Source organism: Stegostoma tigrinum, chromosome 18, assembly GCF_030684315.1.
Source record: "Stegostoma tigrinum isolate sSteTig4 chromosome 18, sSteTig4.hap1, whole genome shotgun sequence".
In the NCBI taxonomy this organism is placed as follows: Eukaryota; Metazoa; Chordata; class Chondrichthyes; order Orectolobiformes; family Stegostomatidae; genus Stegostoma; species Stegostoma tigrinum.
The window spans coordinates 60,953,223-60,980,246 of record NC_081371.1 but is presented as its reverse complement, the minus strand read 5'-3'; the positions used below and the strand labels follow the sequence as shown (position 1 = coordinate 60,980,246).

Sequence of the window (27,024 nt, the reverse complement as noted above, 5' to 3'; positions counted from 1 at the left end):
AGTAGGCCATTCTTCCATTCAAAAGCACTGCCATTCAACAAGATCCTGGTTTATGCTCTAACTTAATTCAATAGCTAAACTCATGGCCATCATGAATCCACTGTAAGTTATAATAAAAGTCAGCCAGAGGGCCACTCAGTTAGCCCTGTGAACTCTACCCACCCTGATTTGAATCTGTCATCCTCAAAAACTCTTTCAAAAAACAATCAAACTCAGTCTTGAAATTTTCGATTGATCCCTAGTGTTAACATTTCTTGGACAGAGAACCAGATTTTCACAATCTTACAAGCAAAGAATTGCTTCAATTAGAGTACAACAGATCCATTTCCACTGCACCACAAACTTGGGAAACGCCCCAACAGTATTGCACAGATTAAAGAAAAGTGAATTAAAGGAGGTGACTTGCAGACAGGTGACCAAAACTTTTGCTAAAGGATGTGATGTAATTCCAGAATTTGAGTCCTAGGCACCTGAAGCCACTGATCTGAATAACAGGGGCCGAGATGGAAGCTAAAAGTGGAGGTCAACAGGTCTGGAGGAGACTACGACCATTAGAACACTGAATTCCAATTGGAGCTGGCCATGAACTACATGCAAGTTGCTTTTTTTTTGGGGGGGGGGGGGGTGCTGCTATCCTTACCAGTCATAGGGTCCTGCCAGGCAAGATACAGGGTTGATTCAACACTTCCAATACTCTTATCTACCTCAAGCAGAAGTGATCCTGAAGTTTAGAGTTTTGTTCAATAAAACTACTCAAATAAAAGCCTTGTCCTACTGCCCACTCAAAAAATACAAGCAGAATGGACAGAAGACTACTCTGGGATTAATGTGTCAAAATTTTGAGGCATATTGGTGCTAAACATTATACATTCTAACCAAGATAAATCAACATCAAAACAAACAATCGTAATGCACACAGCAATCAGAATCAACTCTCTCAGGCTCTGGGTAAGAGTTTTCCAATTCATCTGAGTAGGAGCACAGGGTGGAGGCAAAGCAAGGAGGAACATGAATGGGAACCAGGGCTAACACAGCTGCTTGATCCAGGTGGGAATCCCAGTGGGAGGGGCTGCTTTATGTAACCTTTTACAGTCCCCAGGAGTTGGTGATTTTTTTGTTTGCGTTGGTGAATGTTGTTTTGTGTCCAAGTCAGGAAGCTTGCTGTTACTTTAGCTGTGCAAATTAGTGACTAATTGACAAATGAATCCAATGGCACTGCAAGGGTGGTGGCATACCAAGACTGAAAAATGTGGGAATCTACACAACGCAGCACAGTCCTGGACAAGCAGATCTGTGGTCAATGCTTGCAGCTTGAGCAACTTCAAAGCACAGTGCCTGCGCTACAGCATCAGGGAGTGGTTCAGTTCTACAGACAGTTTGTTCCAGGAGGCAGTCACAGCCCAGAAACAGGTTGAACTTTAGCCTTAGTCAGTGCTGAGGAACAGGAGAATGTGACAGACTGTCAGGCAGGCAGGGAGGGATGGGAAAGCAGGATGTAGCAGTGAATGAGCAGCAGTCCCTGACTCTGAGCAGCATGGTACTTGTTACGGTGTGAGTAAGGAAATGGAGTGCAAGATGGATACACAGAGTATCTTGAGTGCAGGATGGTATTCAAGCAGAACGTGAAGTGCAATGCGATGTGATGTGATATGAGACAATATAAACACGGGGCTAGACCTCGCAGTGGTGTCGGAGAACTCCAAGGATTTGCTCTGCCCTCCTGGTGCCAGGGTGAGGGGTCGGGTTGGGCAGTGAGAAGGGAGGATCAACTGTCAGAGAAACACAAAGTCAGTATTAGGAGGTAGTCATGTGGCCCTTCAAGCCTGTTCCACCATTCAGTCTGATCATGGCTGATCCTCTATCTCAGTACCACATTCCCACCTTCTCCCCATACCCTAGCTCCATGGAAGATACAATGATATGAGGAGGAGCATTCTCCGCTAACAGTATTTGAAGAGTCAGCACCCAAATGAAAATGCAGCATATTAAAGCTAATTACATGCGGATTGTTAACTGGAACACATGCCACATGGCAAAGGGTCAGGAAAAGTAGAGATTGAAGCAGATCTGATCTGAGTAACAGGCAAAGTCATTGTGGTCCTACCAGACCATCAGGCTGCTCTCTCATTAGAGAAAGATGGCTGGTGATGGTTTAACCAGCAGGTCACCAAAGCTGTGGCAAGGGGGAAAGTGGTTGAGGAGGAGAGTAACCTTAGCTGGTGCAGGAATTGAATCCACTTTGTTGACATCACTACATCACAAACCAGCCAATGGAGTTGACCCCAGCTGGGAACACAGAAATGGCACCTCAGTCTCAGAGCAAAGAGTCAACAATTTAAGATTGAGATGAGGACACATGCCTTCACTTAGAGGTAACAAGGCGTGGAGCTGGAGGTGCACAGCAGGCCAAGCCACATCAGAGGAGGGTCCAGACCCTAAACGTCAGCTTTCCTGCTTCTCTGATGCTGGCTGGCCTGCTGTGTGCATCCAGCTCTGCACCTTGTCATCTCAGACTCCAGCATCGGCAGGTCCTACTTTCTGTGTGTGAGTTATAACCTTCACTCAGAGGGCTGTGAATCTTTAGAATTTTCTGCCCCACAAAACTGCAGATGCTCAAATGTTCAGTTATTCAACAAAGAATTCCTATAAATTTTTGGGTACGAGGGAAGTGAGGAATTTTGGGAGAGTGGAGTTGAGGCAACAGATCAGTCATGACTTTATTAGGATTGAAGAGATAAATGTATGTCAACTTTCCAATGACATTTGTCATTCCAATTATTTGCCACTGCGTTCAGGAAAGCAACTGTTCCTGTAAATCAGCCTGACTGTTAGTGGGAAGATGTTACACAAAATTTTATTAAATGAGGTTACCAATATTTAGAATCTAAATTTAAAAGCAGGGATAGAATGTACGAGTCCAAAATGGGGATTGATTAGATCCACACGGCCGAATTGTTGCTCCTCAGTCTTCAGCCTGACTATAAGCAGAAAACCACACTTGGTCCCAGAAATAGATCTTGATTTTGAGAGATACTATTAAATAGCCCGCAGCTCAGTTAACAGCTCATTATTAATACATTTGAAGTCAACTGAGAGAAATACAAAACCAGCTGCAGATTCAGTTCTCACCACTTCAGGTCCCTATCTCACATAGACAAGCTCCAGCACATCTCCGCAGGAGCTCCTCAGGGTCGTGTCCTAGGCCCAATCATCATCAGCTGCTTCATCAATGACCTTCCCTCCATCATGAGGTCAGAACTGGGGATGTTCGCCGATGATTGCACAATGTTCAGCGCCATTCATGACTCCTCAGATACTGAAGTAGTCTGTGTTCGAATACAATAAGATCTGGACAATATCCAGACTTGGGCTAATAAGTTGCAAGTAACATTCGCGCCACACAAGTGCCAAGCAACAGAGAATCTAACTATCATTCTTTCACGTTTTATGACAGTACCACAACTGAAACACCTGGTATCAACATCCAAGCAGTTACTATTGACCAGAAACTCAATTCAACTGGTCAAACAAGTATAGTGGTTACAACAGCAAGTAAAAGGCTAGGCATCTTTTAGCAAGTAGCTCACCTCCTGACTCCCCAAAGCCTGTCCACCATCTACAACGCACAAGCCAGGAGTGTGATGGAATACTGCCCACTTGCCTGGATGGGTGCAGCCCAAACAACATTCAGGAAGCTTGACACCATCCAGAACAAAGCAGTCGCTTGATTGCCACCACATCCACAAACATCTCTCCACCACTGGCACTCCGTACAGACTGCTGCTACTGTACACTGAAACAACTCATTGAAACATAGATACACAGAAAATAGGGGCAGCAGTAAGACCTTGAACTGCCTTTACCATTCTTGGCTGATGAGCTATCTCAACACCACACTCCCACTTTCGCCCCATAGTGCTTGAAGTATCGAAAAATCTAAAAATGGATCCCTCTCTTGGTTGAATGTTCATCAAGTTGGTCTCCATAGCCTTCTGTGGTAAAGAACTCTACCTTCTGAGTGAAGGAATCTTTCATCCCAGTCCTAATTAGTCAATACATGCAGATCCAGGCAGGAACACTCAAACACACAAGTGAACCAAGAAAAAACATCAACCCCATATCCTGAGGCTCTGTCCCTTGGTTCTAGATTCCCCAAGCAGGGAAAACATCTTCCCTGCAACTCGTCTGTCAAACTTTTAGAATTTCCTAAGTTCCTTAGACAGCACTTTAAACCCATGTCCACCTCCATCTAGAAGGATAAGGGCAGCAGATGGATGAGAATGCCACCCCTGCAAATTCTCTGAGCCCCTCACCATCCTGACTTGGAAATATATTGCCATTCCTTCAGTGTCACTGGGTCAAAATCCTGGAATCCACTCCCTAAGGGCATTGTGGGTCAATCCACAGCAGGTGGACTGCAGAGGTTCAAGAAGACAGCTCACCACCACCTTCTCAAGGGATGTGCAAAGCCATTCCAATAACCTGAATAAATTGTTAAGAATGTTAAAATAAAGCCCTCAGTTTTCAGCTCATGCTAGTCAATATATACATTGTCCATGAAAATGGACGACTGTCAAACTGACACTGCTTTCTCTCAGTATATCTTTCATTTGTGCTCAACTATATTCCCTTGTCAATTAGTGGATCCTTTATTCCTGAGCCACATGATTAAAACAGGCTTTTGCTAAAATCCTCCAACAGCAATCCTTTGGGAAAATCTCTTGCTTGGCTTCACAGAACCTTTAAGGCAGCAGATCCTGCTCTAACTGAACAATCACCTTACCCCAGAAGCGACAGTTCTGGTGAACAAACACAACATTACACAAACTCATCCAGGCCACCGTCGGTCACACTGACATGACAGCAATGTTTAGCTATGCAAATATGGCGCTATTTCAACAACACAACAGAATAGCCAACGTGCTAACATCACATCACTCCTCGGGTTACCTTTTGTTGCTAAGGGCGGTGACTCTGCAAATAGTTTAAGGAGAGGGCGGTGACTGTAAACCATATTATCAGAACAGGAGACTGCTTCGGTTGCACTGTTTCTGTATCTAGTGATTACATTTCAGCTAGACGCCACATTAATCCAGACACACTTCAAAGGTGAAAAGCATCAAGTTGCTTGCACTACCAGCAGTCCCAGTGCTCTTCCATTCCAAATCTCTCCCACTGTAACAAAAGAGAGTTCCTGGGGGAACCTGGCACTTTATACTCACTTCAGAAGAGAATGGGGGTGAATGAGATGTCGAGGGTGGGACAGGAGGGCAGAGTGGAGAGGAGCACAACAACAAGAGAGGTTGAGGGAGGGAATTCCAAAGCTGAGGACTGAGGAATAAATTTAAACAACTTCCTTCAACACGTCACAACATCAGAAGAAAGGGCACTTAATGTCCAAGTTGGAACAGATATAGTTGCTTAATGATCCAATAACTCAATCCAAAGAAACCTAAGGAAGTGAAAAGATTCTCAGTACTTCCCACGTTAACATGCCGTCCTAACACAGGGAATGATGTGACAGCAGTTTCACTGATCGTGCAACTGAGGATAGAACATAGGACATTACAGCACAGTACAGCCCTTCGGCCCTCAATGTTGTGTCGACTTGTCATACCAATCTGAAGCCCATCTGACCTACACTATTCCATGTACGTCCTTATGCTTGTCCAATGACGACTTAAATGTACTAAAAGTTGGCGAATCTACTACCGTTGCAGGCAAGGCATTCCATACCCTTCCTACTCTCTGAGCAAAGAAACTACCTCGGACATCTGTCCTATATCTTTCACCCCCTCAATTTAAAGCTATGCCCCCTCATGTTCGCCGTCACTATCCTAGGAAAAAGGCTCTCCTTATCTACTCTGACGCTCTGATTATCTTATGTCTCAAACAAGCCACCTCTCAACCTTCTCTCCAATGAAAACAGCCTCAAGTCCCTCGGCCTTTCCTCGTAAGACCTTCCCTCCATACCAGGCAACATCCTGGTAAATCTCCTCAGCAACCTTTCCAAAGTTTGCACATCCTTCTTATATAATGCGGTGGCCAGAACTGTACGCAATACTCCAAGCACGGCCGCACCAGAGTTTTGTACAGCTGCAGCATAACCTCTTGGTTCCGGAACGCGATCCCTCTATTAATAAAAGCTAAAACACTATGCCTTCTTAACAACCGTCAACCTGGTGGCAACTTTCAAGGATCTGTGTACATGGACACCGAGATCTCTGTGCTCATCTACACTGCTAAGAATCTTATCATTAGCCCATTACTTTGCATTCCGGTTACTCTGATCAAAGCGCATCATCTCACACTTGTCTGCATTAAACTCCATTTGCCACCTCTCAGCCCAGCTCTGCAGCTTATCTATGTCTCTCTGTAACCTACTGCATCCTTCGTCACTATCCACAACTCCACTGACCTTAGGGTCGTTTGCAAATTTACTAACCCATCCTTCTACGCCCTCATCCAGGTCATTTATAAAAATAACAAACAGCAGTGAACCCAACACCGACCCTTGTAGTACACCACTAGTAGCTGGTCTCCAGGATGAACACTTCCCATCAACTACCACCCTCTGTCTTCTTTCAGCAAGCCAATTTCCAATCCAAACTGCTACATCTCCCACAATTTTCTCCTGCCCTCTTTCCTTTCTAGTATTTCCCCTACGCTTTTATTCTCCTCAAGGGACTCCGCTGCACTGAGACCTCCATATCTGCCAGAAACTTTTCTTTAATTATTCCTAACCTTTACACCCCTTGGCACCAGGGTTCTCTGCTTTTGGTCTCACCCTTTGCCCTGTACTCTTGGTATTTCCTCCTCGAATGCCTCTCCCCGCTCTGACACTGTTTCATCCGCAAGTAGATGCTCCCAGTCTACGTCAGTCAAATCATCTTATCTTAGTCACATTAGCCTTTCCCCAGTTTAGAGAGCTTGTTCCCACTCCATCCTCACCCGTTCCTGTAAGGATCTGAAATGGGACAGAGTTATGGCCATTATCTTCAAAAGGCACCTCTCCTGATATTCTTTTGAGCTGACCATGCTCATTTCTGAATGTCCGATTCATAACTGCCCCTTCTCTTATCGGGCTTTCTGATTAAAAGCTCTCCTGGATGCAATTTAAGAACATAGTTTCCTCCTTAACTGGAATACTTCTGGGGTGTAAGTTAATATTTGGGTAGCTAAATGCACAGGCTACTATTGTTTTGTTATTGTTTGAAATTTGATTACATATTTAGGGAATGTGGTTGACTCTTGGCTGCTCTCTGGGCAATAAATGCTGGCCTGGCCAGTGATGCCCACATCCTGTAAGTGAACTAAAAAAGATATTTGATCACCTGCATCTCTCTGAATGTTTGGGAATCTGTCACCCACAGCGTATTTGCCCCTTTTGTGTTTCTGATTTCTATTTGTACATGCTTCAAAGTCATCCTCTCTCCACGCTGATACAGTATTTCAGGCCCCAATCTTTCATTCCTCTCTATCACATCTCAGTACTCCATAACCAGGACTGACAAACGACTAGTCCAGCCCAGTGTCCATAGCTATGATACTATCGTCCCACATGACTATCCATGCCCTCAGCTCATCTGAGCTCCATTTAACTTTGCTGACTTCACCTCTCCCATGTTCCCTTCCTCCCTGGCTCACAACCGAGGATGAGATAGCTTAACAGGGTGGGTGCAGGAGAAATCTTGAACATCGGATCACAGAATCTCAAGATAAAGCCATTTGGGACTGTGATAAGGAGAAATACCTTCATTCAATGCTGTGAAACTTTGGAATTTCTGCCTCAGAGAGCTGGTCACATTCAGTCCTCAAGTCATTCAAGGCAAATCTCTTTGCACGTTCAGAAACTAAGCAAATTGAGAGAGATGTCAATGATGCAGGAAAGTGGAGGTGGGATCTGTTATGATCTTTTGAATAGCATGAGCACACTTTAGGGGCCAAATGGCCTACTCTTGCTTCTAAAATCTTATCCTTTATCCAACCATAGGAAATGGACGTTCCTGCTAAGGTCAGCATTCATCACCCATCCTCAAGTGCCCTTCATATTAGTGTTTGTGAAAAGGGCTGTTGAGTTACTCAAATTGCCGTGGTTCTCCAGTTAGATGGAGGCCAGATCAAGCCAACGACAGCAGATATACTTCCCCAAAGGGTATTGGTGAACCAATTGGAAGCAGGATATCATCAGATGATAGAAATAAACACTTTGATAAGATGACGAAAGTAACAAACAGGGGAACATTAAGCCCATTAATATCACCCAAACAGGCTGTTAAGATAAAGGTTCCATGGAATGGTTTCAGCAGGGACTGTATAGGAGGGTCTTCCATTTTTCTGCCAAGACTTATGCTCAAATAATCCCACAAGAACAGATTATCTGCTCACCACTGCACTTTTTGTTCTAGGAGCTTGCTCAGCACAACAGGACTATATCTTTGTCCAGTTCACGTGTCCTGGTATTATTGTCACTTCACAGCAGACTATCCAGAGGCAGGGAAATGTTGGTGAGGAGACATTGTTGGTCAGAAGAGGAGGAGAAAGCAAGTGAAGAATCACAGTTCCTCTTCGGGATGACTGAGTGCCCACAGCCCCCAGGTGTGCGGTCTCAATATGCTGACTGCACACAGGCAATGCACAACTCCCAGACAAAAGAGCCAGAAGGGTTACACACTTACACAGATCACCATGCACTTGACATGAAATGTAATGGTTGATGACAGTCCCATCATTATCACAGTTCAAAATGTAGCCCTCTCTCTGGGTGAACCAGGGCAGGTAACTGAGAGCAGGTAATGTTCACTGGAGTTTGTGCTTAAGAGCTGAAATTTTCCAGGGGCTGGAGTGCATTATCTCCCCATGCAGGTGCATTTTAAGAAGAGGTCCCCAGTGGGCAGTGCCTCATTTGTTCATTAGGGAATGGGGTGGGTTGGTAGTGGGTTTAAAGAGCTAGGATCCCATCCCACTGAGTCAACGAATCGGCTTCATGAAATGTAAAGAATCGAGAGGCGAAAGGTACAACCTGATGCTTGCACCCAACTATGCATTAACAATAAAACAGTTGTAAATCTCTGCTCTTGCCTGACTCAGCACACAGATATGTGCTTATCAAACTATTTGAACATTGACAATTTGTTGCTCCCAGGACTCAGTTAAAGCAGCTCAGAAACACATAATGCCAGGTTAAGAACTACCACCTGACAATCCCTTTAAAACCTAGACTTGAGGAACTGCTGGCTTGAATCACTCGTTCTGTGTCAAAACTGAAATTAAAATTTGTAGATACCTGGACAGGGGGATCTTGAATCAGTGACTGGGGCACAAGTTGCTGAGTGCTGGGAGACTTCAAAGGATACAAGTGAGCAAGGACCAGGATTATCCGATTTGCTGAATTCAAATTCTTCTGTTCGATTTTACATGCTCACCTGCCTCTGGCCAAATTCAGATGTTTGGAATCGTACATGTAAATCTCCAAGAGGAGTTTTAAACAGCCAGAGTTTAAAAGTCAAAATTTGGCACTTTTGGAGGGGAACACAGTTAGTTACTATAAGAAAGTTGCAGCAAAATGAAATCATCCTAAGAGTTTCAATAACAAGGAACACAAGAATCGCAAAATGCAGTGAATGGGAGATTTCACTTCCGCATTCGAGGGCAGATAATGAATCAGGACACACCTAAAATATAAAGGCCAGTCGAACTACAAATTAAAACAGAGAACTTACAACAGAAGGCATTTGACAAGAAAGCTAGCTTCTTTCCTCTCCTTCACATTGATGTAAATATTATGCGCAGAGAAAAATCCAAGTTATTAAAAAAAAGTCGAGTACAAACGAAGGTTTGATTTTTTGCATTTCTCATTTCCCTCAATTACTGAGCATTCCTTTCAGCCAAAACACCAAAGTGGCAATTCTTCAGAAGACTTTAGATCCACTTGATTCAATAACTTATTAGGTGCTGTTTAAAGAATGATTCATTCTTCTAAAGATGCTGGTCACATACAGAATGTGTTCTTTACACAGGGAAAACAGTGGTTTAGTGGTAATGTCACTTGGTTAGTAACGCAGAACCCAAGGCTACATTTCTAGTGAGACAGCTTTGAATCCTGCCAACGGAGATGGTGAAATCTAAACTGAAAAATCCTGGAATAAAACTAGCCAAAGTGGTGAGCACGCAACCAATGGTTGACTGTTGTAAAAACTTCTGATTCACTGATGTCCATGAGGTAGAGTAATCTGCCATCCTTACCTGGTGTGAACAACATGTGGCTTCAGAACCACAGTGACATGATGTGGCTCAGTGGGCCAAAGGGCCTGCTCCTGTGCTATATTGTACTGTATAACTCTTAACTGCCCCCTGGGCATTTAGAGATGGACAATCAGCACTGGCCCAGACAGCAACATCTTCGACCCACAAAGGAATTCTACCAGGATCTTGGAGTGTTTTCCAAGAGAGGCAGTAGCACAAGTGGTAATGTCACTCATAATCCAAAGGCCAGGACTAATGTTCTGGAGACGTGGGTTCAAATCCCACAACAGCTGATGGAGTTTAGGTCCAATTAACATGGATGTGAAAGCAATTCCCAGTGACGGTGACTCTGCATCTAACGTCAATTGTTATAAAATCCCATGATGTTCGCTAATGTCCTTGATGGAAGACAACTGCCATCCTTACCTGGTCTGGCCTACATGTGACGCCAGACCCACAGCAATGTCATCAACACTTGAACCAAAGAAAATCACTTAATTCAAGAGCAATTAGAGAGGGGCAATAAACGCTTTGTCAGCAGTGCTCACATCACAACAAAGGACAACAGAATGGTTTTCACACGACAAAGCTGGACTTCATGTTTTGAACCTAATTCAGGGATCTTTAACAGCACAAATCAACTTCTTCAAAAGGGAATGTGACAGAACACCTGCAAGGCTAAGCTGCTATGATTTAAACCTACATAATCTGAGGGGATGGCTGGCTGTCCTGATCATTAACCCCTGAAACGCTCATCCCTACAGTGCAAAGAGCAGCAGGGATCAGCTCTGATTGTGCTGTCATGCAGTTTTAATGTCTTTAGCAAAACAGGGGGACCGGAGGAGGATTTTAGTTTTATAAAATGAGTCACAACGTGGAATACGCTGCCTGAAAAGGCAAGAGAAAACAACTTTGGAAAGGAAATTGGATAAACTATTTAAAGGAAGAATCCGCAGGGCTATAGGGGAATGAAACTTATTGAACAGTTTTTTTTCCCCAATAGTTAGCATGATATAATGGATCAAACAACCTCCCTTTGAGCTTTATGACTGAACTTCAAATGAACTGAAGACCATGAGGTCCAAGTAGAGAAAGGGAAATGGTTCATTTTGTTGGCAGGATCAAGAATGAGGTGGCACAGGTTTAAAGACTGGCAGAAGAAGCAACGATGACATGTTTTATTCAAACCACGGTACCTCAGACAGTGCTGCAGTCCTCAGATTGTCAACAGGATCATACATTCATACAATCCTCTTACACCCACTGAATCAAGACGAACACTGCTGTCTGACCTGTACTTCACAGGTAGGGTGCCAGGGTCTGGTTAACATTCAATCCAAGGGAGTGAATCTGTACTGGATGGGCATCTGGGAAAAGGACATGGGAACTCACCAAGACAGAACTCCACCAAATTCCGAGGAGATAGAGCATTGTGAAAATTAGATTTTAGGAGCAGCAAATGATTGCAGAGTTCTCTTTACTGGCTCTCTGTACAATGGAATAATCAACTGGGAACAATTGAACAGAATGAACTTGGAGAGCAGCCCATTTGGAAGTGAGGCAGGGTAATCAAGTCTGTAGCAAGTTCAAAAAATCATGCTTTTCTTTTGTTTAAAAATATATGCCCTACACAGAGTATCAGGGGCTCAGCTCCAAGTCAGTAGTTGCCAAATTCTGATGAAAACACACAAGGCCTTTCTTGTATGACACTATACCCTTGAGAAAGTAACACAGCAAAAGGAGGCCATTCAGTCCTTCAAGCCTGTCTGAATGTTCAAGATCATGGCAAAATTGAACATCAAGCCTATTGAACCATTTCTTCTCTACACTCCTTGATTGTCTGTCCTCGCGCACACACCCAATAAAAATGCACTGATCTCAGTTTGTAAATTCCAACATTTCCCCAGTGTCACCAGGCCAAGCGATGGTGATGCAGTGGTTTCTGGGTTTGAGAAAATCAACTTTTCAATTGTCATAGAGCTCAGAAACAGATCCTTCAGTCCAACCAGTCCATGAAGACCATAATCTAAAACCAAACTAGTCTCACCTACCTGCTCCTGGCCCATATTCCTCCAAACCTTTCCTACTCATGTCTTATGTCGGAGTGCCTTTGAAAGGTTATAACTGTGTTTGCATCTGCACTGACATGGAAATAGCCAGTTAAGTGCGTAGCATCATTCACACCAACGCCAATATCTTGTTAAAGACAATCAAAATATCTCACCTTGATATTTAATACCATTATCTTGAAATTCCCAGCTACCAATATCCTGGAGGTAACCACTGACCGGAGACTGAACTATACCTGCGCCGCCCAGAAAATACTGAGTGCAGCTCCAACAACACAAGAAACTTGACACCATTCAGGAAATGCGGCACCACATCGATAGCCATCCACTCCCTCCACCACCAACACTCAGTCACGGCAGTGTGCACTATCTACAAGATGCATTGCAGAAATTCAAAGATCCTCAGACAGCACCTTCCAAACCCACCACCACTTCCATCTAGAAGGACAAGGGCAGCAGATGCATGGGAACACCCTCTGCAGAACTATTAGAGGAGGGAGTTGTGAGGTGGTAACGTCTCTGGGTGAGAAATCCAGAATCCCAGCCAATGTTGTGGAGACACAAGTTCAAATCTCACTGCAGCAGGTGGTCAAGTTGGAATCCATTAAAAATCTGGAATAAAATGCTAGCCCAATATCAACCAAGTGGCCACTGCTGAATGCTCAAAAACCCATAGGGTGCACTCATGTCCTTTGGATGCAGAAACCGCCATCCCTACCCGCTCGGGCCTATACGTGACTCCAGACACACGGCAATGTGGTCGATTCTGAATTTAGAGATGACCCAGCTGGCAAAACCCACATCTCATGAATGAATGAGGTTAAAATTATTTCAGAGATAGCAGGAACTGCAGATGCTGGAGAATCTGAGATAACAAGGTGTAGAGCTGGATGAACACAGCAGGCCAAGCAGCAGAGGAGCAGGAAGGCTGATGTTTCGGAAGGGTCCGGGCCCGAAACATCAGCTTTCCTGCTCCTCTGATGCTGCTTGGCCTGCTGTGTTCATCCAGCTCTACACCATGTTATCTCATGAATGAAATGTCTTTTCTTAAAAAAAGGAGAGAGATGGGCAACAAAGAATTAACAGAGTGCAGGAAGAGAGCAGAGGAGAGCAAGAAATGTTACACAAAGTTTAAAAACACCAGCTACAAACTTCAGAGATAACGGGAACTGCAGATGCTGGAGAATCTAAGATAACAAAGTGTGGAGCTGGATGAACATGATTCCAGAGCTTCCCAAAGTGGGCTCATGAGATCCAAGGCAGAAATAGACATCCTGCATTTTGGACCAAGTCACAGCAGTCAATGAGACACACTTGCTGATAGGTCAAGATTATGTTGAAGCCTCAAAGTGAGGTCACGGTGGGAAATAAATTTGGGAAGCACTGCCTGAATGGTACGGCAACGGGAGGGAAGCCAAGGACAAACATACAAACTTGCTGACCAGGACTTCTTCATCAACCAGAGATAGCAACTGGACATTACATTTCGACTTGACAGGCTTTGGATGGAATTTCTAACTTGAATCACTGCAATCTGGGATAACAAAGACCTTTCATCGGTCTAGCTTTTCTGCTCCTGAGATGCTGCTTGGCCTGCTGTGTTCATCCAGCTTCACACTTTGTTATCTTGGATTCTCCAGCATCTGCAGTTGCCATTATCACTGCAATCTGGGAGCCAGCTTAGGACAGAAAACTTTACAAAGCTCAACAAAACAGAAGAATTATTGCTGATATGCATAGAATCTGAGCCTGGTATTGCCAGCTAAAGTAGGTCAATGCTAAATCCGTTTGAAAGTACATAAGAAGAAAACGAAACAAAGTTGGACTGAGTTAAACAAACAGAAAAAAGTTTGAAAATGCAAATCAGAAATGGATTGCGGCTCTACACAAACTCTCAGGTTCAGAGTTTATCAGCAATCAGAATTCGCTTATATTGAAATGGGCAAGACCTCATTTCCATTTTGTCATTGTTCCAGTTCAGAGGAAGGGTCACTGGACCCAAAACATGAACTCTGATTTCTCTCCACAGATGCTGCCAGACCTGCTGAGCTTTTCCAGCAATTTCTGCTTTTGCTCCTCATCTCTGTTAATAAGTTTGTTGATTACCTATGATTTAAACACAGCAACTTAACACTACTCCATGTCTGTCAAACACTACTGTTGAACAGGAGCACTGCCTAACAGGGCTCCTGGAACTCTTTGTATTACCGGGCGGGGGGTGAAATGTTGTTATACCAAAGAAAAGAAAACATTATTTGTTGAAAGAAAATATTACATATCACCAAAAAGAATGATGAGCCATGTTCCCTCCCTCTTGTTTGATTAAAGATGGCAAATCCTCTGAAACACCAATACATAGGCTCCACTACATCAACTTTGACTGCAAACATCACATATTACAGCATCAAAACACTGACTGAAAAAAGAAGCCAACAGCCTAATGGCCCTCACACGTCACCATGACAATATGTAATTATGTCAGACAAGGTGCAACTAGCTTTGATTGATTTTACTCTGTTGCCTCACCCTAGCCTAAGGGCAAGCAGACAAGTCCATTAGTAACAGCTTTAACTCTCAGATGTACAGACTGGGCTCACTTTCACAGTTTTACATGAAGGGAGAGTGTAACATTTACACTAATAGTGAACGTGCTGTGCATATAAAATTTATTCTGCCAACAAAAGGGGTAAAGACCACTGATAGGACCAGCAGCTGAGAAACAAAATAAAACCCAACAAACTGGCTTCTTCCTTCCTGGTAGCTACATGATCCAACTAGACCGGAATTGTTCAATCACTCTGGCATTTACTGGCTCACATGTGACAAAAAATATCCCTTACTTGGGTATAAAGGTCCAATGCACACCACTTTTTAGTCAGGATCAATATTTATCCCTCAACCAGACATCACTGAAGCAAGTTGTCCGACTATGATCGCGTAACAGTTTATAGGGGCTTTCAGAGCGTAAATTGTCAATTGTGCGCTATATTTCAACAGTGACTACTTTTCCAACATCGTATGAAAGGTTTTGGGACCCCCGTAAGATTCTCAGAGGTGCCATATGAATGAAATTCTCCTCCTTACTTTGTCAGGAAAATAAGCGGATAAACAATTTTGCACTGTGATAATGGGAACTGCAGATGCTGGAGAATCCAAGATAATAAAATGTGAGGCTGGATGAACACAGCAAACCCAGCAGCATCTCAGGAGCACAAAAGCTGACGTTTCGGGCCTAGACCCTTCATCAGATTTTGCACTAACTGCTGCTCACCCAGCAGCAGGGAGAAAGAGTTGGTAGAGACCCTGGTGAAGCTCACCCTGCCTCTTTATACACACGATGGAATGACCTGGACATTGCTGTAAAGGGTCAGCACTCTCGGGAGAAACCTTTCAGTTTTTCCCAGTGCTCAGTTTGCAGGACTTGGAATGGGAATCAGATCACTTCCACATCCATTTTCTGTGCCTTCTTGAACAATTCACCCTCAATGTCTCCATCACCTCTTGCTGCCTCCACATCTACCTCTGTCTGCTTCTCTCTGCACTGCTTCCCTGATCAGCAACTGCTCAGTTCATTTTCACCAACACGTCCAGCTCAGGAAAAACAGAACCAAAGAGAAATCGCTGACTACTGTCCCTATCTCTGAAGGAAGGGTTACCAGCGTTGCTTAGTCCAAGGAGCCAGAGAACAATTCCACACCGCATTGTTCAAACCTCTCTCAGCGCTGTAGCACAGTCACACCGCACAAACAATCCAGCAAGGTTCAGTTATCAACATGGCAGTATCCAACTCTGCCACCAAATATGACACCATCAGAGCTGCTAAACAGGCAAGTGCAAACCAGAGGGGCAGTACTTCTGAACATTCTGCTCAACTCCAGAATGCTCGGAAATTGACTACAGCCCCAGTGTCTTGAAGTAACACAGATAATTTGCTACTGGCCGAATAACTCATTTGCATGGATGGTCGCCCCATTAAGTCAGGTGGGGAGAAAACAAAAGTTAATATTTAGTCCTCTGATGCTGCTTGGCCTGCTGTGTTCATCCAGCTTTACACCTTGTTATCGCAGATTCTCCAGGATCGGCAGTTCCTACTAACTCTTTAGCATTTAGTCCAGTAACTTTTGTTTAGAACCTTCACTGCACCAGAAATGTCAACCCTGCTTTTTCTCATTAGATGCAGCCAGACCTGCTGAGGTTTTCAAGCAATTGTTTTGCTTTGGATAGACAGCGGTTGTTTTCCCTGGAGCAGAGGAGACTAAGGAGTGGGCATTATTACAACGTATAAAATGAAGTGGGGGATAGACAGGGAAGACTGAACATAATTTTCCTCTTGGTACAGAGATCAATGACAGGGTTAGGATGTTGACAGGGGTGTGAAGAAATTTATTTTCACACTGAGGGTGGTAGGAATCTGGAACTGCTTTGTGTTGGAGGCAGAAACCCTCACCACACATCAGAAGTGATTGTGCAAGGCCAAGGGCCAAGTGCTGGAAAATAGGATTAAAATAATCAGTATTTTTGACCATCGTATCGATGGGACCAAAGGGTCTTTTTCAGTGCTGCAGGCGACTATTTTAACACAATATTACAAAAGGTGTATCAATACCCTTTTCGACTATTAGGCACCACATTGTTCACAAGGAGTACAAATTTTCTAAGACCTCCAGAATTTTTTTTATTGCCGAACAGATATTGTTAGCTCCAGGATATAATTGATTCCTTAATGAAAGCAAAGTACAACTCTCTCTCATAAACCACATAAAAGATGGACAATAAACCACACACAGTCAACTGACCCAATCTAAGCAAGTCTTATTCCAAACTAAACAAGAGAGGAAAATTATTTGGGGAACCAGTTAGAGATGCAACAAAACAACCATAAAGTAAAAGGGCAAGTGGAGAAAAGATTTGACTATAACTATTCAAATAATGAAGGAAATAATTTGTAGACAAGGAGTTGATTGTCCTGTGTCGTACTTTTGGAATGAAAAATATTAGCAAATTTTTCAGATCTAGCAACGAAACTAATTTAGAAGCACCTCGTATGCACTCTATCACTAAAGTACAAGTAACGGTGACTGAATCCTCTAACTTTTTCCACAAAATAAATCAATAAGGATGATAAAGTCCTCAACATCCGAGTTATATTGTATATACAATGCAACATAATGACGTCTCACCTCTACTTAATCTAAAATCTGAAGAAAGCAAACTTTAATAATTTGAATAAAGCAACAAGAAGAATACAAGAGGGAATTTAATGTTAAACAAATGGGGGGAAATAAATCACTAATTCATAGCCATGGTTCAACAATTGTATAAAATTCATGATTGTGTTCCAATACAGCACTGAAGGGAAAATGACACTTAGAAGCACAGAGGTAGGAAGCCATTCAGCCCCTCAAGCCTGTTTCACCATTCAATTAAATCAATACCAGAGGAACACGCACCTTTGGCCAAACTCACTTACGCAGCTTGGGCTTTTATCCCTTTGTACCTTGGCTCAACACAAATACCAGTGAAGGTGATAATAAAACGTGAGGCTGGATGAACACAGCAGGCCCAGCAGCATCTCAGGAGCACAAAAGCTGACGTTTCGGGCCTAGACCCTTCATCAGAGAGAGGGTGCTACCAGTGAAGGTGCTATCTTTTAGAAGTCCAGCTACGTTGCCAGGTGGATAGCAAGTTACCTGTGACATCCTGGCTAATGCTCATTAAATGGTGGAGCTGTCTCAAGGAGTCAATTGCCTCCTCCTAGTTTTGAGGGTCATACAGTCATACAGCATGGAAACAGACCCTTCAGTCCAACTAATCCATGCCGATCATATTCCCAAGCTGAACCAGTCCCACCTGCCTGCCTTTGGCCCATATCCCTGCAAACATTTCACATTCATGAACCTACGCAAATGTCTTTTGAATGCTGTAGCTGTACCTGCATCCACCACCTACTCTGGCAGATCATTCCACACATGAACCACTGTGTAAAAAAAAGTCTCCCCCACATGTCCTTTTCAAATCTCTCCCTTCTCTCCTGTAAAAATATGCCCTCTAGTTTTGAACTCCTCCACTCTCCGGAAAAGACCCTTATCATTTGCCTTGTCTATGCCTCTCGTATTTTAACAAGCCTCAGTTCCTCAACCAGATGTAATGTCAATGCATTATCACATTGGTGTTTTGAGAGATCTCACTGCGCACAATCGGCTGCTGTTTCTCACATTACAGCAGTAGCAACATCAATTCAAAGAGAACCCAATAGGTTGCAAAATGCTTCGTGGTGTCTCAAGGCCTGGATAAATTCAATGATGTTTTTTCTACTTTGTTTTGAAGCATATTTGAATGAAAGGGGACCAGACCACATGGTGGTCCATTCCACAGCAGCCAATGTTTTCGCAATGCCTGCACTGATCTGAGTTAACTCCACTGCTGTCCCATCAGGCATGAGGGGAAAAACTACAGCAGGGTTTTGAGGTATTGAACTACCTTCAGGATAAGACAAACAAGTCTAAGTCAATAAATCAGCTTTGTAAGGTAATACAGATTGCCAAAACAAGGTAGCATCACTTATTTCTAACAATTATATTTTTAGATGCATGCATATACACCTCAAAACTCCAATTATACAGCAAAACATGAAATGATGTAAAACAATTCACTGCCCTAAAGCACCACCCCACTACCCACCTCCTCCTCATTCACCCACAGGAACAAACACCATTACAAAAAAATTAATTCTGATGATCAAGAACATTAAATGTTCTGATATCAAATACTAACTCAACAGTTAGTTACAAACTTTTCTCTTAAAATGAAAGCAGTGTTTGCAAGTTTGATTTTGCTCCTTGTTGTTTTAGACTGGGTTTATAAGTTGGAACTGATAAAAGTTGGTGGTGTCCGAGGGACTAAGATAAACCTAGTTGGGATTATCCAGTTGTTTCAGTCCTTGCCTGTATACACAGCAATTTAAACATTTCAATGGCATGGGTCACCCCCCTCCTCTCCCTATATTAAACGAGAAACAGGACGTTCAGGCAGAAAACAGAGGATGGAACACATTCACTTCAATGCCAACAGTAGCTGCAAATTATCAAATCGAACCCTCCACTTTGTTACCCAGTCTTAGGAGACCCTTTTAGTGTTTCAAAAACGTCACTGCAAATTCAACAAATTAAAGAAACAACCAGCTTTACTTGGAACATTAAAACATAAAATTATACAGAATGAACTCGAAATTACATGAACCTCAGGAGGTAGCAAAGTATTCAACAGCCAATGAGATCCTCTTGGGCATGTAGTTACCATTGTCACATAGGAAGCATGGTCGCTCATTTGCGCACAGCAAGCTCCCACATGTAGCAACACCATACACCACAAGTTGATTTACTTAAACAAGGCTCAGCAATCCCTTGTGGCTTTTGATGCAGGGACTCACGTTCAGGGAGTCCAGGTGAAATCGAGATCAATTAAACAAGTGGAATTTAATCCACGTTTTAAGCGGCATATATTCATCCTTTCCTCGTACACTATTACAGAACCTGAGGAAAACATGTGGAACACATCCTTATTCACTAATAGGTTTAAAAGCACCTTTCTGAAAGAAACTCGATAGCTATTTGGAGTTCTGTAGGGAAAGGGAAGGGAGTGAAGGTGGGGAGGGTGACAGTACTAGTACGGAGATGACGGAGATGACAGATTTGACGGCCTGCTCTGCAGTCTAAGATGATGGAGCTGATGATACAGAAAAACCAAGGAGGGGCGCAGGGGTAGGGGGGGAACCAAGGAGGGGCGTGGGGGTTGGGGTGGGGGGGGGGGGGGAGAGAAACAACCATGGGGTGAGGGGGGAGAACAACCGAGGAGGGGCATGGGGTGAGGGGGGAGAACAACCGAGGAGGGGCACAGAGTGAGGGCAGCAGAGGATAGAGTGAGGGGTGTGACCGAGCTCCCTACCTCGGTGGACGGGATGTTGACCACTCCGGTGGACCTCCTCTTCTCCCTCAGCTTCCTCTTCTCGATCTGCGCTTTGCCCTTCCTGGCGCTTGGCCCGGAGCTCTTACCCTTCTCTTTGCTCTTGCTGCTGGCGGGCGGCGATGAGGAGGACGATGCGGCGGCGGCGGCCGTAACGGGCGGGCTCTCCGCGTCGACCTCGTCGGGGGGCGGGTTCCTGGCGGTGCCCTCGCTGCCTTTGGTGGCGCCGCTCCCGTCCTCGTCCGGCCGCTTACTGAGCGGAGCCGCGGTCCTGGTGGCGGCTCGCTCCCGCTCCCCGCCGCCGTTGTTGTTGCTGCTGAGCTCGGCGGCGGGCGGCAGCGGCGGCGGGGGGGCACCGTTCCGGTTCGGGCCGCTCTCGGCGGAGTTAGCGCCGGTCGCAGCGGCGAAGCGGGCTCGCATCTTCTCCCGCTTGGCTTTCCATTCCTCCAGAAAGTCGGTGGTATTCCCGGGAGGCCGGTAACCGCCGCTTGCCATCGCCAGAGCCCGAGGGAGACCTCCACAGGAAAAAACCCCGCGCACACACAGAGAGAGAGAGAGAGATCGCTCCTTGTTCCAGCAACAAAAACCTTTCTTTTGTCTCTCAGTCCTCCAGGAGTGAGTTTGGGGGGGGCGGCGGGGGGGGGTATAAATTCACAAATAATCCTCAGGTGCCGGCACAGCTGGAAAAAAAACGGAGAAAAACAAAAAAAAACAACTTTCAGAAAACTTCGCCAAACTTTTCAGAAAGTTCATTCAACTTTGCAACAAACTTCGGGCTCGAGCTCCCCCCTCCCTCCCACCAGCGACACGCCCCCCCCCCCCCCCACACACCACCACCCCGCGACAGCCCCCACTACCTGCTCCCTCCCGGACCAGGTGATCGCTTCCCCCCTCCCCACGGGCCCCAGCACACGGCCCGCACCGACCTGCCGCCCGACGCCATCAAACCCCAGAGCGCAGCCGCACCGTGCCGTCCCCCTCCGCCTTCTCTCCCACCTCCCCCCCCCCCCCCCCCCGCCGGGGAGGGCCGGCAGTGGCCCCTGCCGCCCGGCACCTACACACACCTACACAGCGGGGGGAGAACAGGCACAGGGCGGGGGCGAGAGGTACCTCAACTCACAGCAGCGAATGTCCCTCCTCCCTGTACCTGCACCCAGCACTGAGCGCCCGCGGCGGGGGGCGGAGGCAGCTCCTGCTCCCAACGTTCCTCCACCTCCTACCTGCAGGGGAGGGGAGAGAGAGAGAGAGAAACACAGATACACACGGCGAGAGAGTGAGAGAGACTCAGACACACAAATTGTCACAGATGTAGAAATCAGAGACACAAGCAGAAGTGGCCTAAAATATAAAAGGCAGAGATAAAAGTTCACCCGGCAACAAAATCGACAAACAGAGAGCGGGTTAAAACAGAACGCAAGCTCACACACGGTGAGGCACTAAGAGAAACACACAAGCAAAAAACAGACAGAGGTGAGCGGAGCGACACAGGGGAGCAAAAACAGAGAGAGAGAGAGAGAGAGACATATGAAGAGACCCCGAGACGGGGAGATAGGCACAGAGGTAAAACAGAGATAAATATAACAGATAGACGGTCACAGAGATAAAACCACAAAGCCCTGATACAGCACAAACAAAAATAAAGACGAAAGTGAGGCACGCAGCTACAGGCAAGGCACCATACACAGTGGGAAAGATAGACGCAGAGACACAAGCGTACAGAGAAACACATGAAGACACACAGACAGTGATAAGCACAGGCACAAACAGAATCGTTGAATTCTAAGGGTGGAAACAGACCATTCGGCCCCATCGAGTCTACACCGATCCTCCAAAGAGCATCCTACTCAGACCCATTCCCTATTATATCCCTATAACCTTGCATTTCCCATGGCTAATCCACCTAGCCTGCATGCTTTTGGAATGTGGGATGAAACCGGAGCGCCTGAAGGAAACTCACGCAGGCCTGGGCAGAAGTGTAAAGGGCTGTGGAGTTTGCAGAGGCTGGAATCGAACCCGGGTCGCCAGCGGTGTAAGTGAGGCACCAACAGAGAGCGAGACACACACAGAGGTGGGAACACGTAAAGATAGAGAAATACTGACACAAACAAACAGAAAGAAACACACAGGGATAGCGATAGAGACAAAAAGAGACACAGACGGAGGGACACAGAACCAGAGACCAAGAAAAACAGATTTAAACAGAGAAAAATGCACAAACCTAGTGAGACACCATGTTAAACATGCACAATCAATTCGTATTCATACAACGTGTTTTGGAGTTTGGACTTTGATATAGAAACACGGAAAATAGCAACAGGAGTAGGCCATTCAGCCCTTTGAGGCTGCTTCACCATTCAACATGATCATGGCTGATCATACAATCTCAGTATCCCACTCCCACTTTTTCTACCCATATTTCTTGATCCCTTCAGCCCCAAGGACCATGGCCAGCTCCCTCTTGAACATACCTAATGAACTGGCCCCCAACAGCTTCCTAAGGGAGAGAATTCCACAGGTTCACAGCCCTGAGCGAAGAAATTCCTCTCTATTTGTCCTGAATGCCCCTATTCATAGACAGTGACCCCTTGTTCTGGACCTCCCAAACATTGGGAACATCCTTCCTGGATCTAGCCTGTCCGGTCCCATTAGGATTTTGTGTTCCTATGAGATGACCCCTCATTTCTTCTAAATTCCAGCAAGTGCAAGCCCAGTCAATCCAATCTTTCCTCATATGTCAGTCCTGCCACCCTGGGAATCAGTCTGCCGAGCCTTTGCTGGACACACTCAACAGCAAGAATGTCCTTCCTCAGACCAGGAGACCAAAACTACATGCAAAATTCAATTCCTCAGAGGAAGGGTCACCGGACCTGAAATGTTAACTTTTTTCCTTCACAGATGCTGCCAGACCTGCTGAGCTTTTCCAGCAATTTGTTTTGTTTCCTGATTTACAGCATCCGCAGTTCTTTTGGTCTTTGCTCTGTATGACTGCAGCAAAACACCCCTACTCTGATATGTCAAATCCTCAATGAACATAGAAAAGTACAGCACAGTACAGGCCCTTCGACCCACAATGTTGTGCTGTGGAATAATCCTAATCCAAAAATAAAATAACCTAACCTACATTCCCCTCAATTCACTGCTGTCCATGTGCATGTCCAGTAGTCGCTTAAATGTCACTAATGATTCCGCTTCCACGACTATCACTGGCAAATTATTTCATGCCCTCACAACTCTCTGGGTAAAGAGCCTCCCTCTGACGTCTCCTCTATACCTTCCTCCTAACACCTTAAAACTATGACCCCTCGTGGCAGTCAATCCTGCCCTGGGGAAAAGTCTCTGGCTATCGACTCTATCCATGCCTCTCATTACCTTGTACACATTAATCAGGTCACCTCTCTTCCTCCTTCTCTCCAGAGAGAAAAGTCCGAGCTCAGTCAACTTCTCCTTGTAAGACAAGCCCTCCTTCAGTCCAGGCAGCATCCTGGTAAACCTCCTTTGCACCCTCTCCAAAGCCTCCACATCTTGAAGGTCAGCATGCCATTAGCTTTCCTCACGGCCTGCTGCAACTACAAGCCAACCTTCAGTGACTGTTCCACCATGACACTCTGGTCTCGTTGTATCTCACCTTTTCCTAAACTGCCACCGTTCAGCTAATAATCTGCCTACCTATTTTTGTGACGAAATGGACAACCTCACATTTATCCACATTATTTCAGGGATAGAAGGAACTACAGATGCTGGAGAATCTGAGATAACAAGACATAGAGCTGGAATAACACAGCAGGCCAAGCAGCAGAGGAGCAGGAAAGCTGACGTTTCGGGCCTAGAGCCTTCTTCAGAAATCTGTTCCTCTGATGCTGCTTGGCCTGCTGTGTTTATCCAGCTCTACACCTGGTTATCACTTTATCCACATTACATTGCATTGCCACGTATTTGTCCACTCAGCCAGTCTGTCCAAAAAGTCACCCAGCAGCCTCTCCGCATCCTCCTCACAGGACACACTGCCACTCTGCTTACTGTCATCTGCACATTCGGAGATACTGCAATGAAGTCCTTCGTACAAACAATCCAAATAGAGTGTGTAGGTGGGTTATTTCCGAGAGATTCTCTTTTTAAAAAAAATTAAGGTCAGGGAGTCCTTCTGGAACAGGTACTAAATCCAGCATTTTTAAAAAAGCAAGTGCCTGCAGATCCTCATGGTGTTTCAGGGAAGATACTGGTACATTTAGATTTATATGACAGGGTGGGTAAACACGTGAACTTTCATTTTCCATTCAGATAGAATATGGGAGGAGCCACAATTGTTTTAAAAAAGATTGGATCAGAAAACACTAGGGTCAAGTTCAAATGCAAGTTTAGTTTCTCTTCCATGAGTCATGCAGGGCAGTTCAGGAAAATTGATTCCTCAGGAGAAAGGTTTAGTTTGTGAAACATCCAAATCAGGAGAGTTTGTTTAAAAATCTTCAGGTTATGAGAACTGAGGAAGTTTAGGCTCTCAGACGTGAAACATTTCCTCCCAGATTTGGAAAGGACTCACCAAATTGTCTGCATAGTCCTGAAGAAAAGAAAGCATCAGGATTAGTTAAACTGAAATTTAAACTCTAAGATAGGGTGCAATTTCACTGGGCCTGAAGCTCTGTAATAGTATCAGAAAAATGGACAAGACTTTGTTTTGCTGTGTGTTTCATGGTTATTTTCCAATATTGAGATAGATTGTTTTATTTTATATCCATTTATTTCACGTAACTTACTTGTTAAATAAAAGTTGTAGCCTTGTGTAAATAGGTTTCAGTGAATAGCTAACAAGTTAACTAAAGAAAAAAGATCCATCAAGCCAAGTGTCTATTTTGAAAACTGGATTGGCCCATCGGCTGGGATCACAAGAAGTGGAATGTCTTCATCGGGATTTGAATTAAGTGAATGTAAGAGGGATTTGTGTCTTCTTTTAAACAAAGCAATGCTTGTTAACACCAATAATGCTGAGTAACTATGCGCACACACTCATTGCAAACACATCATGTAAAAATTAGGACGCAACATCATCTGCAGTAGATACAAATGCATTCTTTAAACTATCAGGTATGCAGCAATCCTGGACATAAACCTGCAGTCTGTGAAACTATTTTTAAAGAAACACAACACTATGAGCTTGTCCCTGAAGCTTATCAATTTAAATTTAGTTTCACATTCAACTTTCAATGAGGTAGTCCAAAGACGACTTTGGAACAGAATGGCTATATACAGCAATGTCCTTGAGAAAGGAATAAGAGATAATGAATTAATTTGCCTTGAAGTGAAAAGTTAATGTTTGTTCCAGACCAGAAGTGTGAAGATAAAAACCTAGATGTGGCTATCTAAGCTGAATATAGAGAACCTGAAATACACGACAGCCCCAAGTGGCTTAAACCTAGCAAGGTATGAGATACAGGGGTTCTAGTGTGAGTACTGTGTAGGGGATGTCTGTGGAACGTGCAGCAGCAGAGGTGCACTATAATAAGCTGTTTTATTACTTTTAAAATGATAGAACTGTCTTTTGTGATTGGTAGGATTATACTTTTACAATATGTTTAAAATGTTTAAATTTGTTTCAAGTAGTTGAATTATTGTATTTTATCATTATTCCTTTTGTAACAAACTTTTGTTTTGTTGTTAAAGCATGCAGCATTGGCTGTTTGTGTTTCACAAAGATCACTTCTTTAAAACTAAACCAAAATCAGCATATAAAAACAGAAATCACTGCAAAAGCTCAGCATGTCTGGCAGCTTCTGTGGAGAGAAATCAGAGTTAATGTTTCAGGCCTGGTGACCCTTCCTCAGAACTGAAGGGTCACCCAACCTGACACATTAACCCCAATTTTTTTCTTCACAGATGCTGCCAGACCTGCTGAGCTTTTCCAGCAACTTCTGTTTTGTTCCTGATTTATCGCATCTGTTGTTCTTTCGGTTCCTGCTCAGGGGATATCACTTGTCCCATAATCACACCAGCTGGGATCATAGCAATATAAGCAACGTTATGGTTTTAACATAATTGTTTGATTCTCTTGATATACACATTATAATGTGTTCCCCTATCCCTAACTCTCACACATGCCTTGTCAAAACCCAAGAGTGAAAGAGAGCACAAAAATTAATTCTCCCTATCAAGCCCACTTCCATCCAACATGTCTAACCTATTGAAGTGATGCATGCACTCCCAACCATTTAATCTCCTGCAAGTTCAATATTAATATACCAGTCCTGAACTCAAATGTAATCAAACAAGCTGCCAGAATCCTACTCCGTATATTCCACTAATCCTGGCCTATTTCCCCATCAGAAAGAAATCCCTGTAGCCTCATGGGTACAAGGTGGACCATCTGTGGAGTATTTGTTCATCTCATGTTCATATCTAACCTTAAAACCATTCCTGACTAAATTTTAAACCTGTATCAAAAATTGAATCAACACAGAATCAAAGACGCTTATTAAGAATCTGTTTCCCCATGTAACCTACCCTTGTGGAAATCAATTTCTTTCTCAGTCATTCAAATTGAGGAGAGGTTGCTTGAATTTGGCCCATTACTCAACAGTGTTTTTCATGCTCACCACAGATGCTTCTGAACCCTAGACTGAACCTAGGACATGCAGTAAATGGGATTTATCAGACCTCAGAGCTAACCTGTTACATTGAGCATGTCCTGGAAATAGTACAGCTCATGATTAACATTCCAGCTCAGCGAGTAAACTCACATCCAGAACCTTAACCTGAG

General features: G+C 44.4%; 1 protein-coding gene across 2 annotated transcripts in view; it reads right to left on the bottom strand.

Moving 5' to 3' along the window:
* The window catches only part of pawr (PRKC, apoptosis, WT1, regulator), a 140,342-nt gene extending 118,348 nt beyond the window's left edge, over positions 1-21,994 (bottom strand). The window contains exons 1-2 of one of the 2 annotated variants that reach the window (XM_059652597.1): positions 21,387-21,994; positions 20,259-20,956 (exon numbers count right to left, since the gene is read on the bottom strand). In XM_059652597.1, coding sequence (XP_059508580.1) covers positions 20,259-20,771 — 513 coding nt within the window. In that variant the 5' untranslated portion in view covers positions 20,772-20,956; positions 21,387-21,994. Of the gene's footprint in view, positions 1-20,258; positions 20,957-21,202; positions 21,280-21,386 lie in introns of those variants that run through there. The other variant, XM_059652598.1, reaches the window with a different exon arrangement.
* Positions 21,995-27,024: the final 5,030 nt, after the last annotated feature.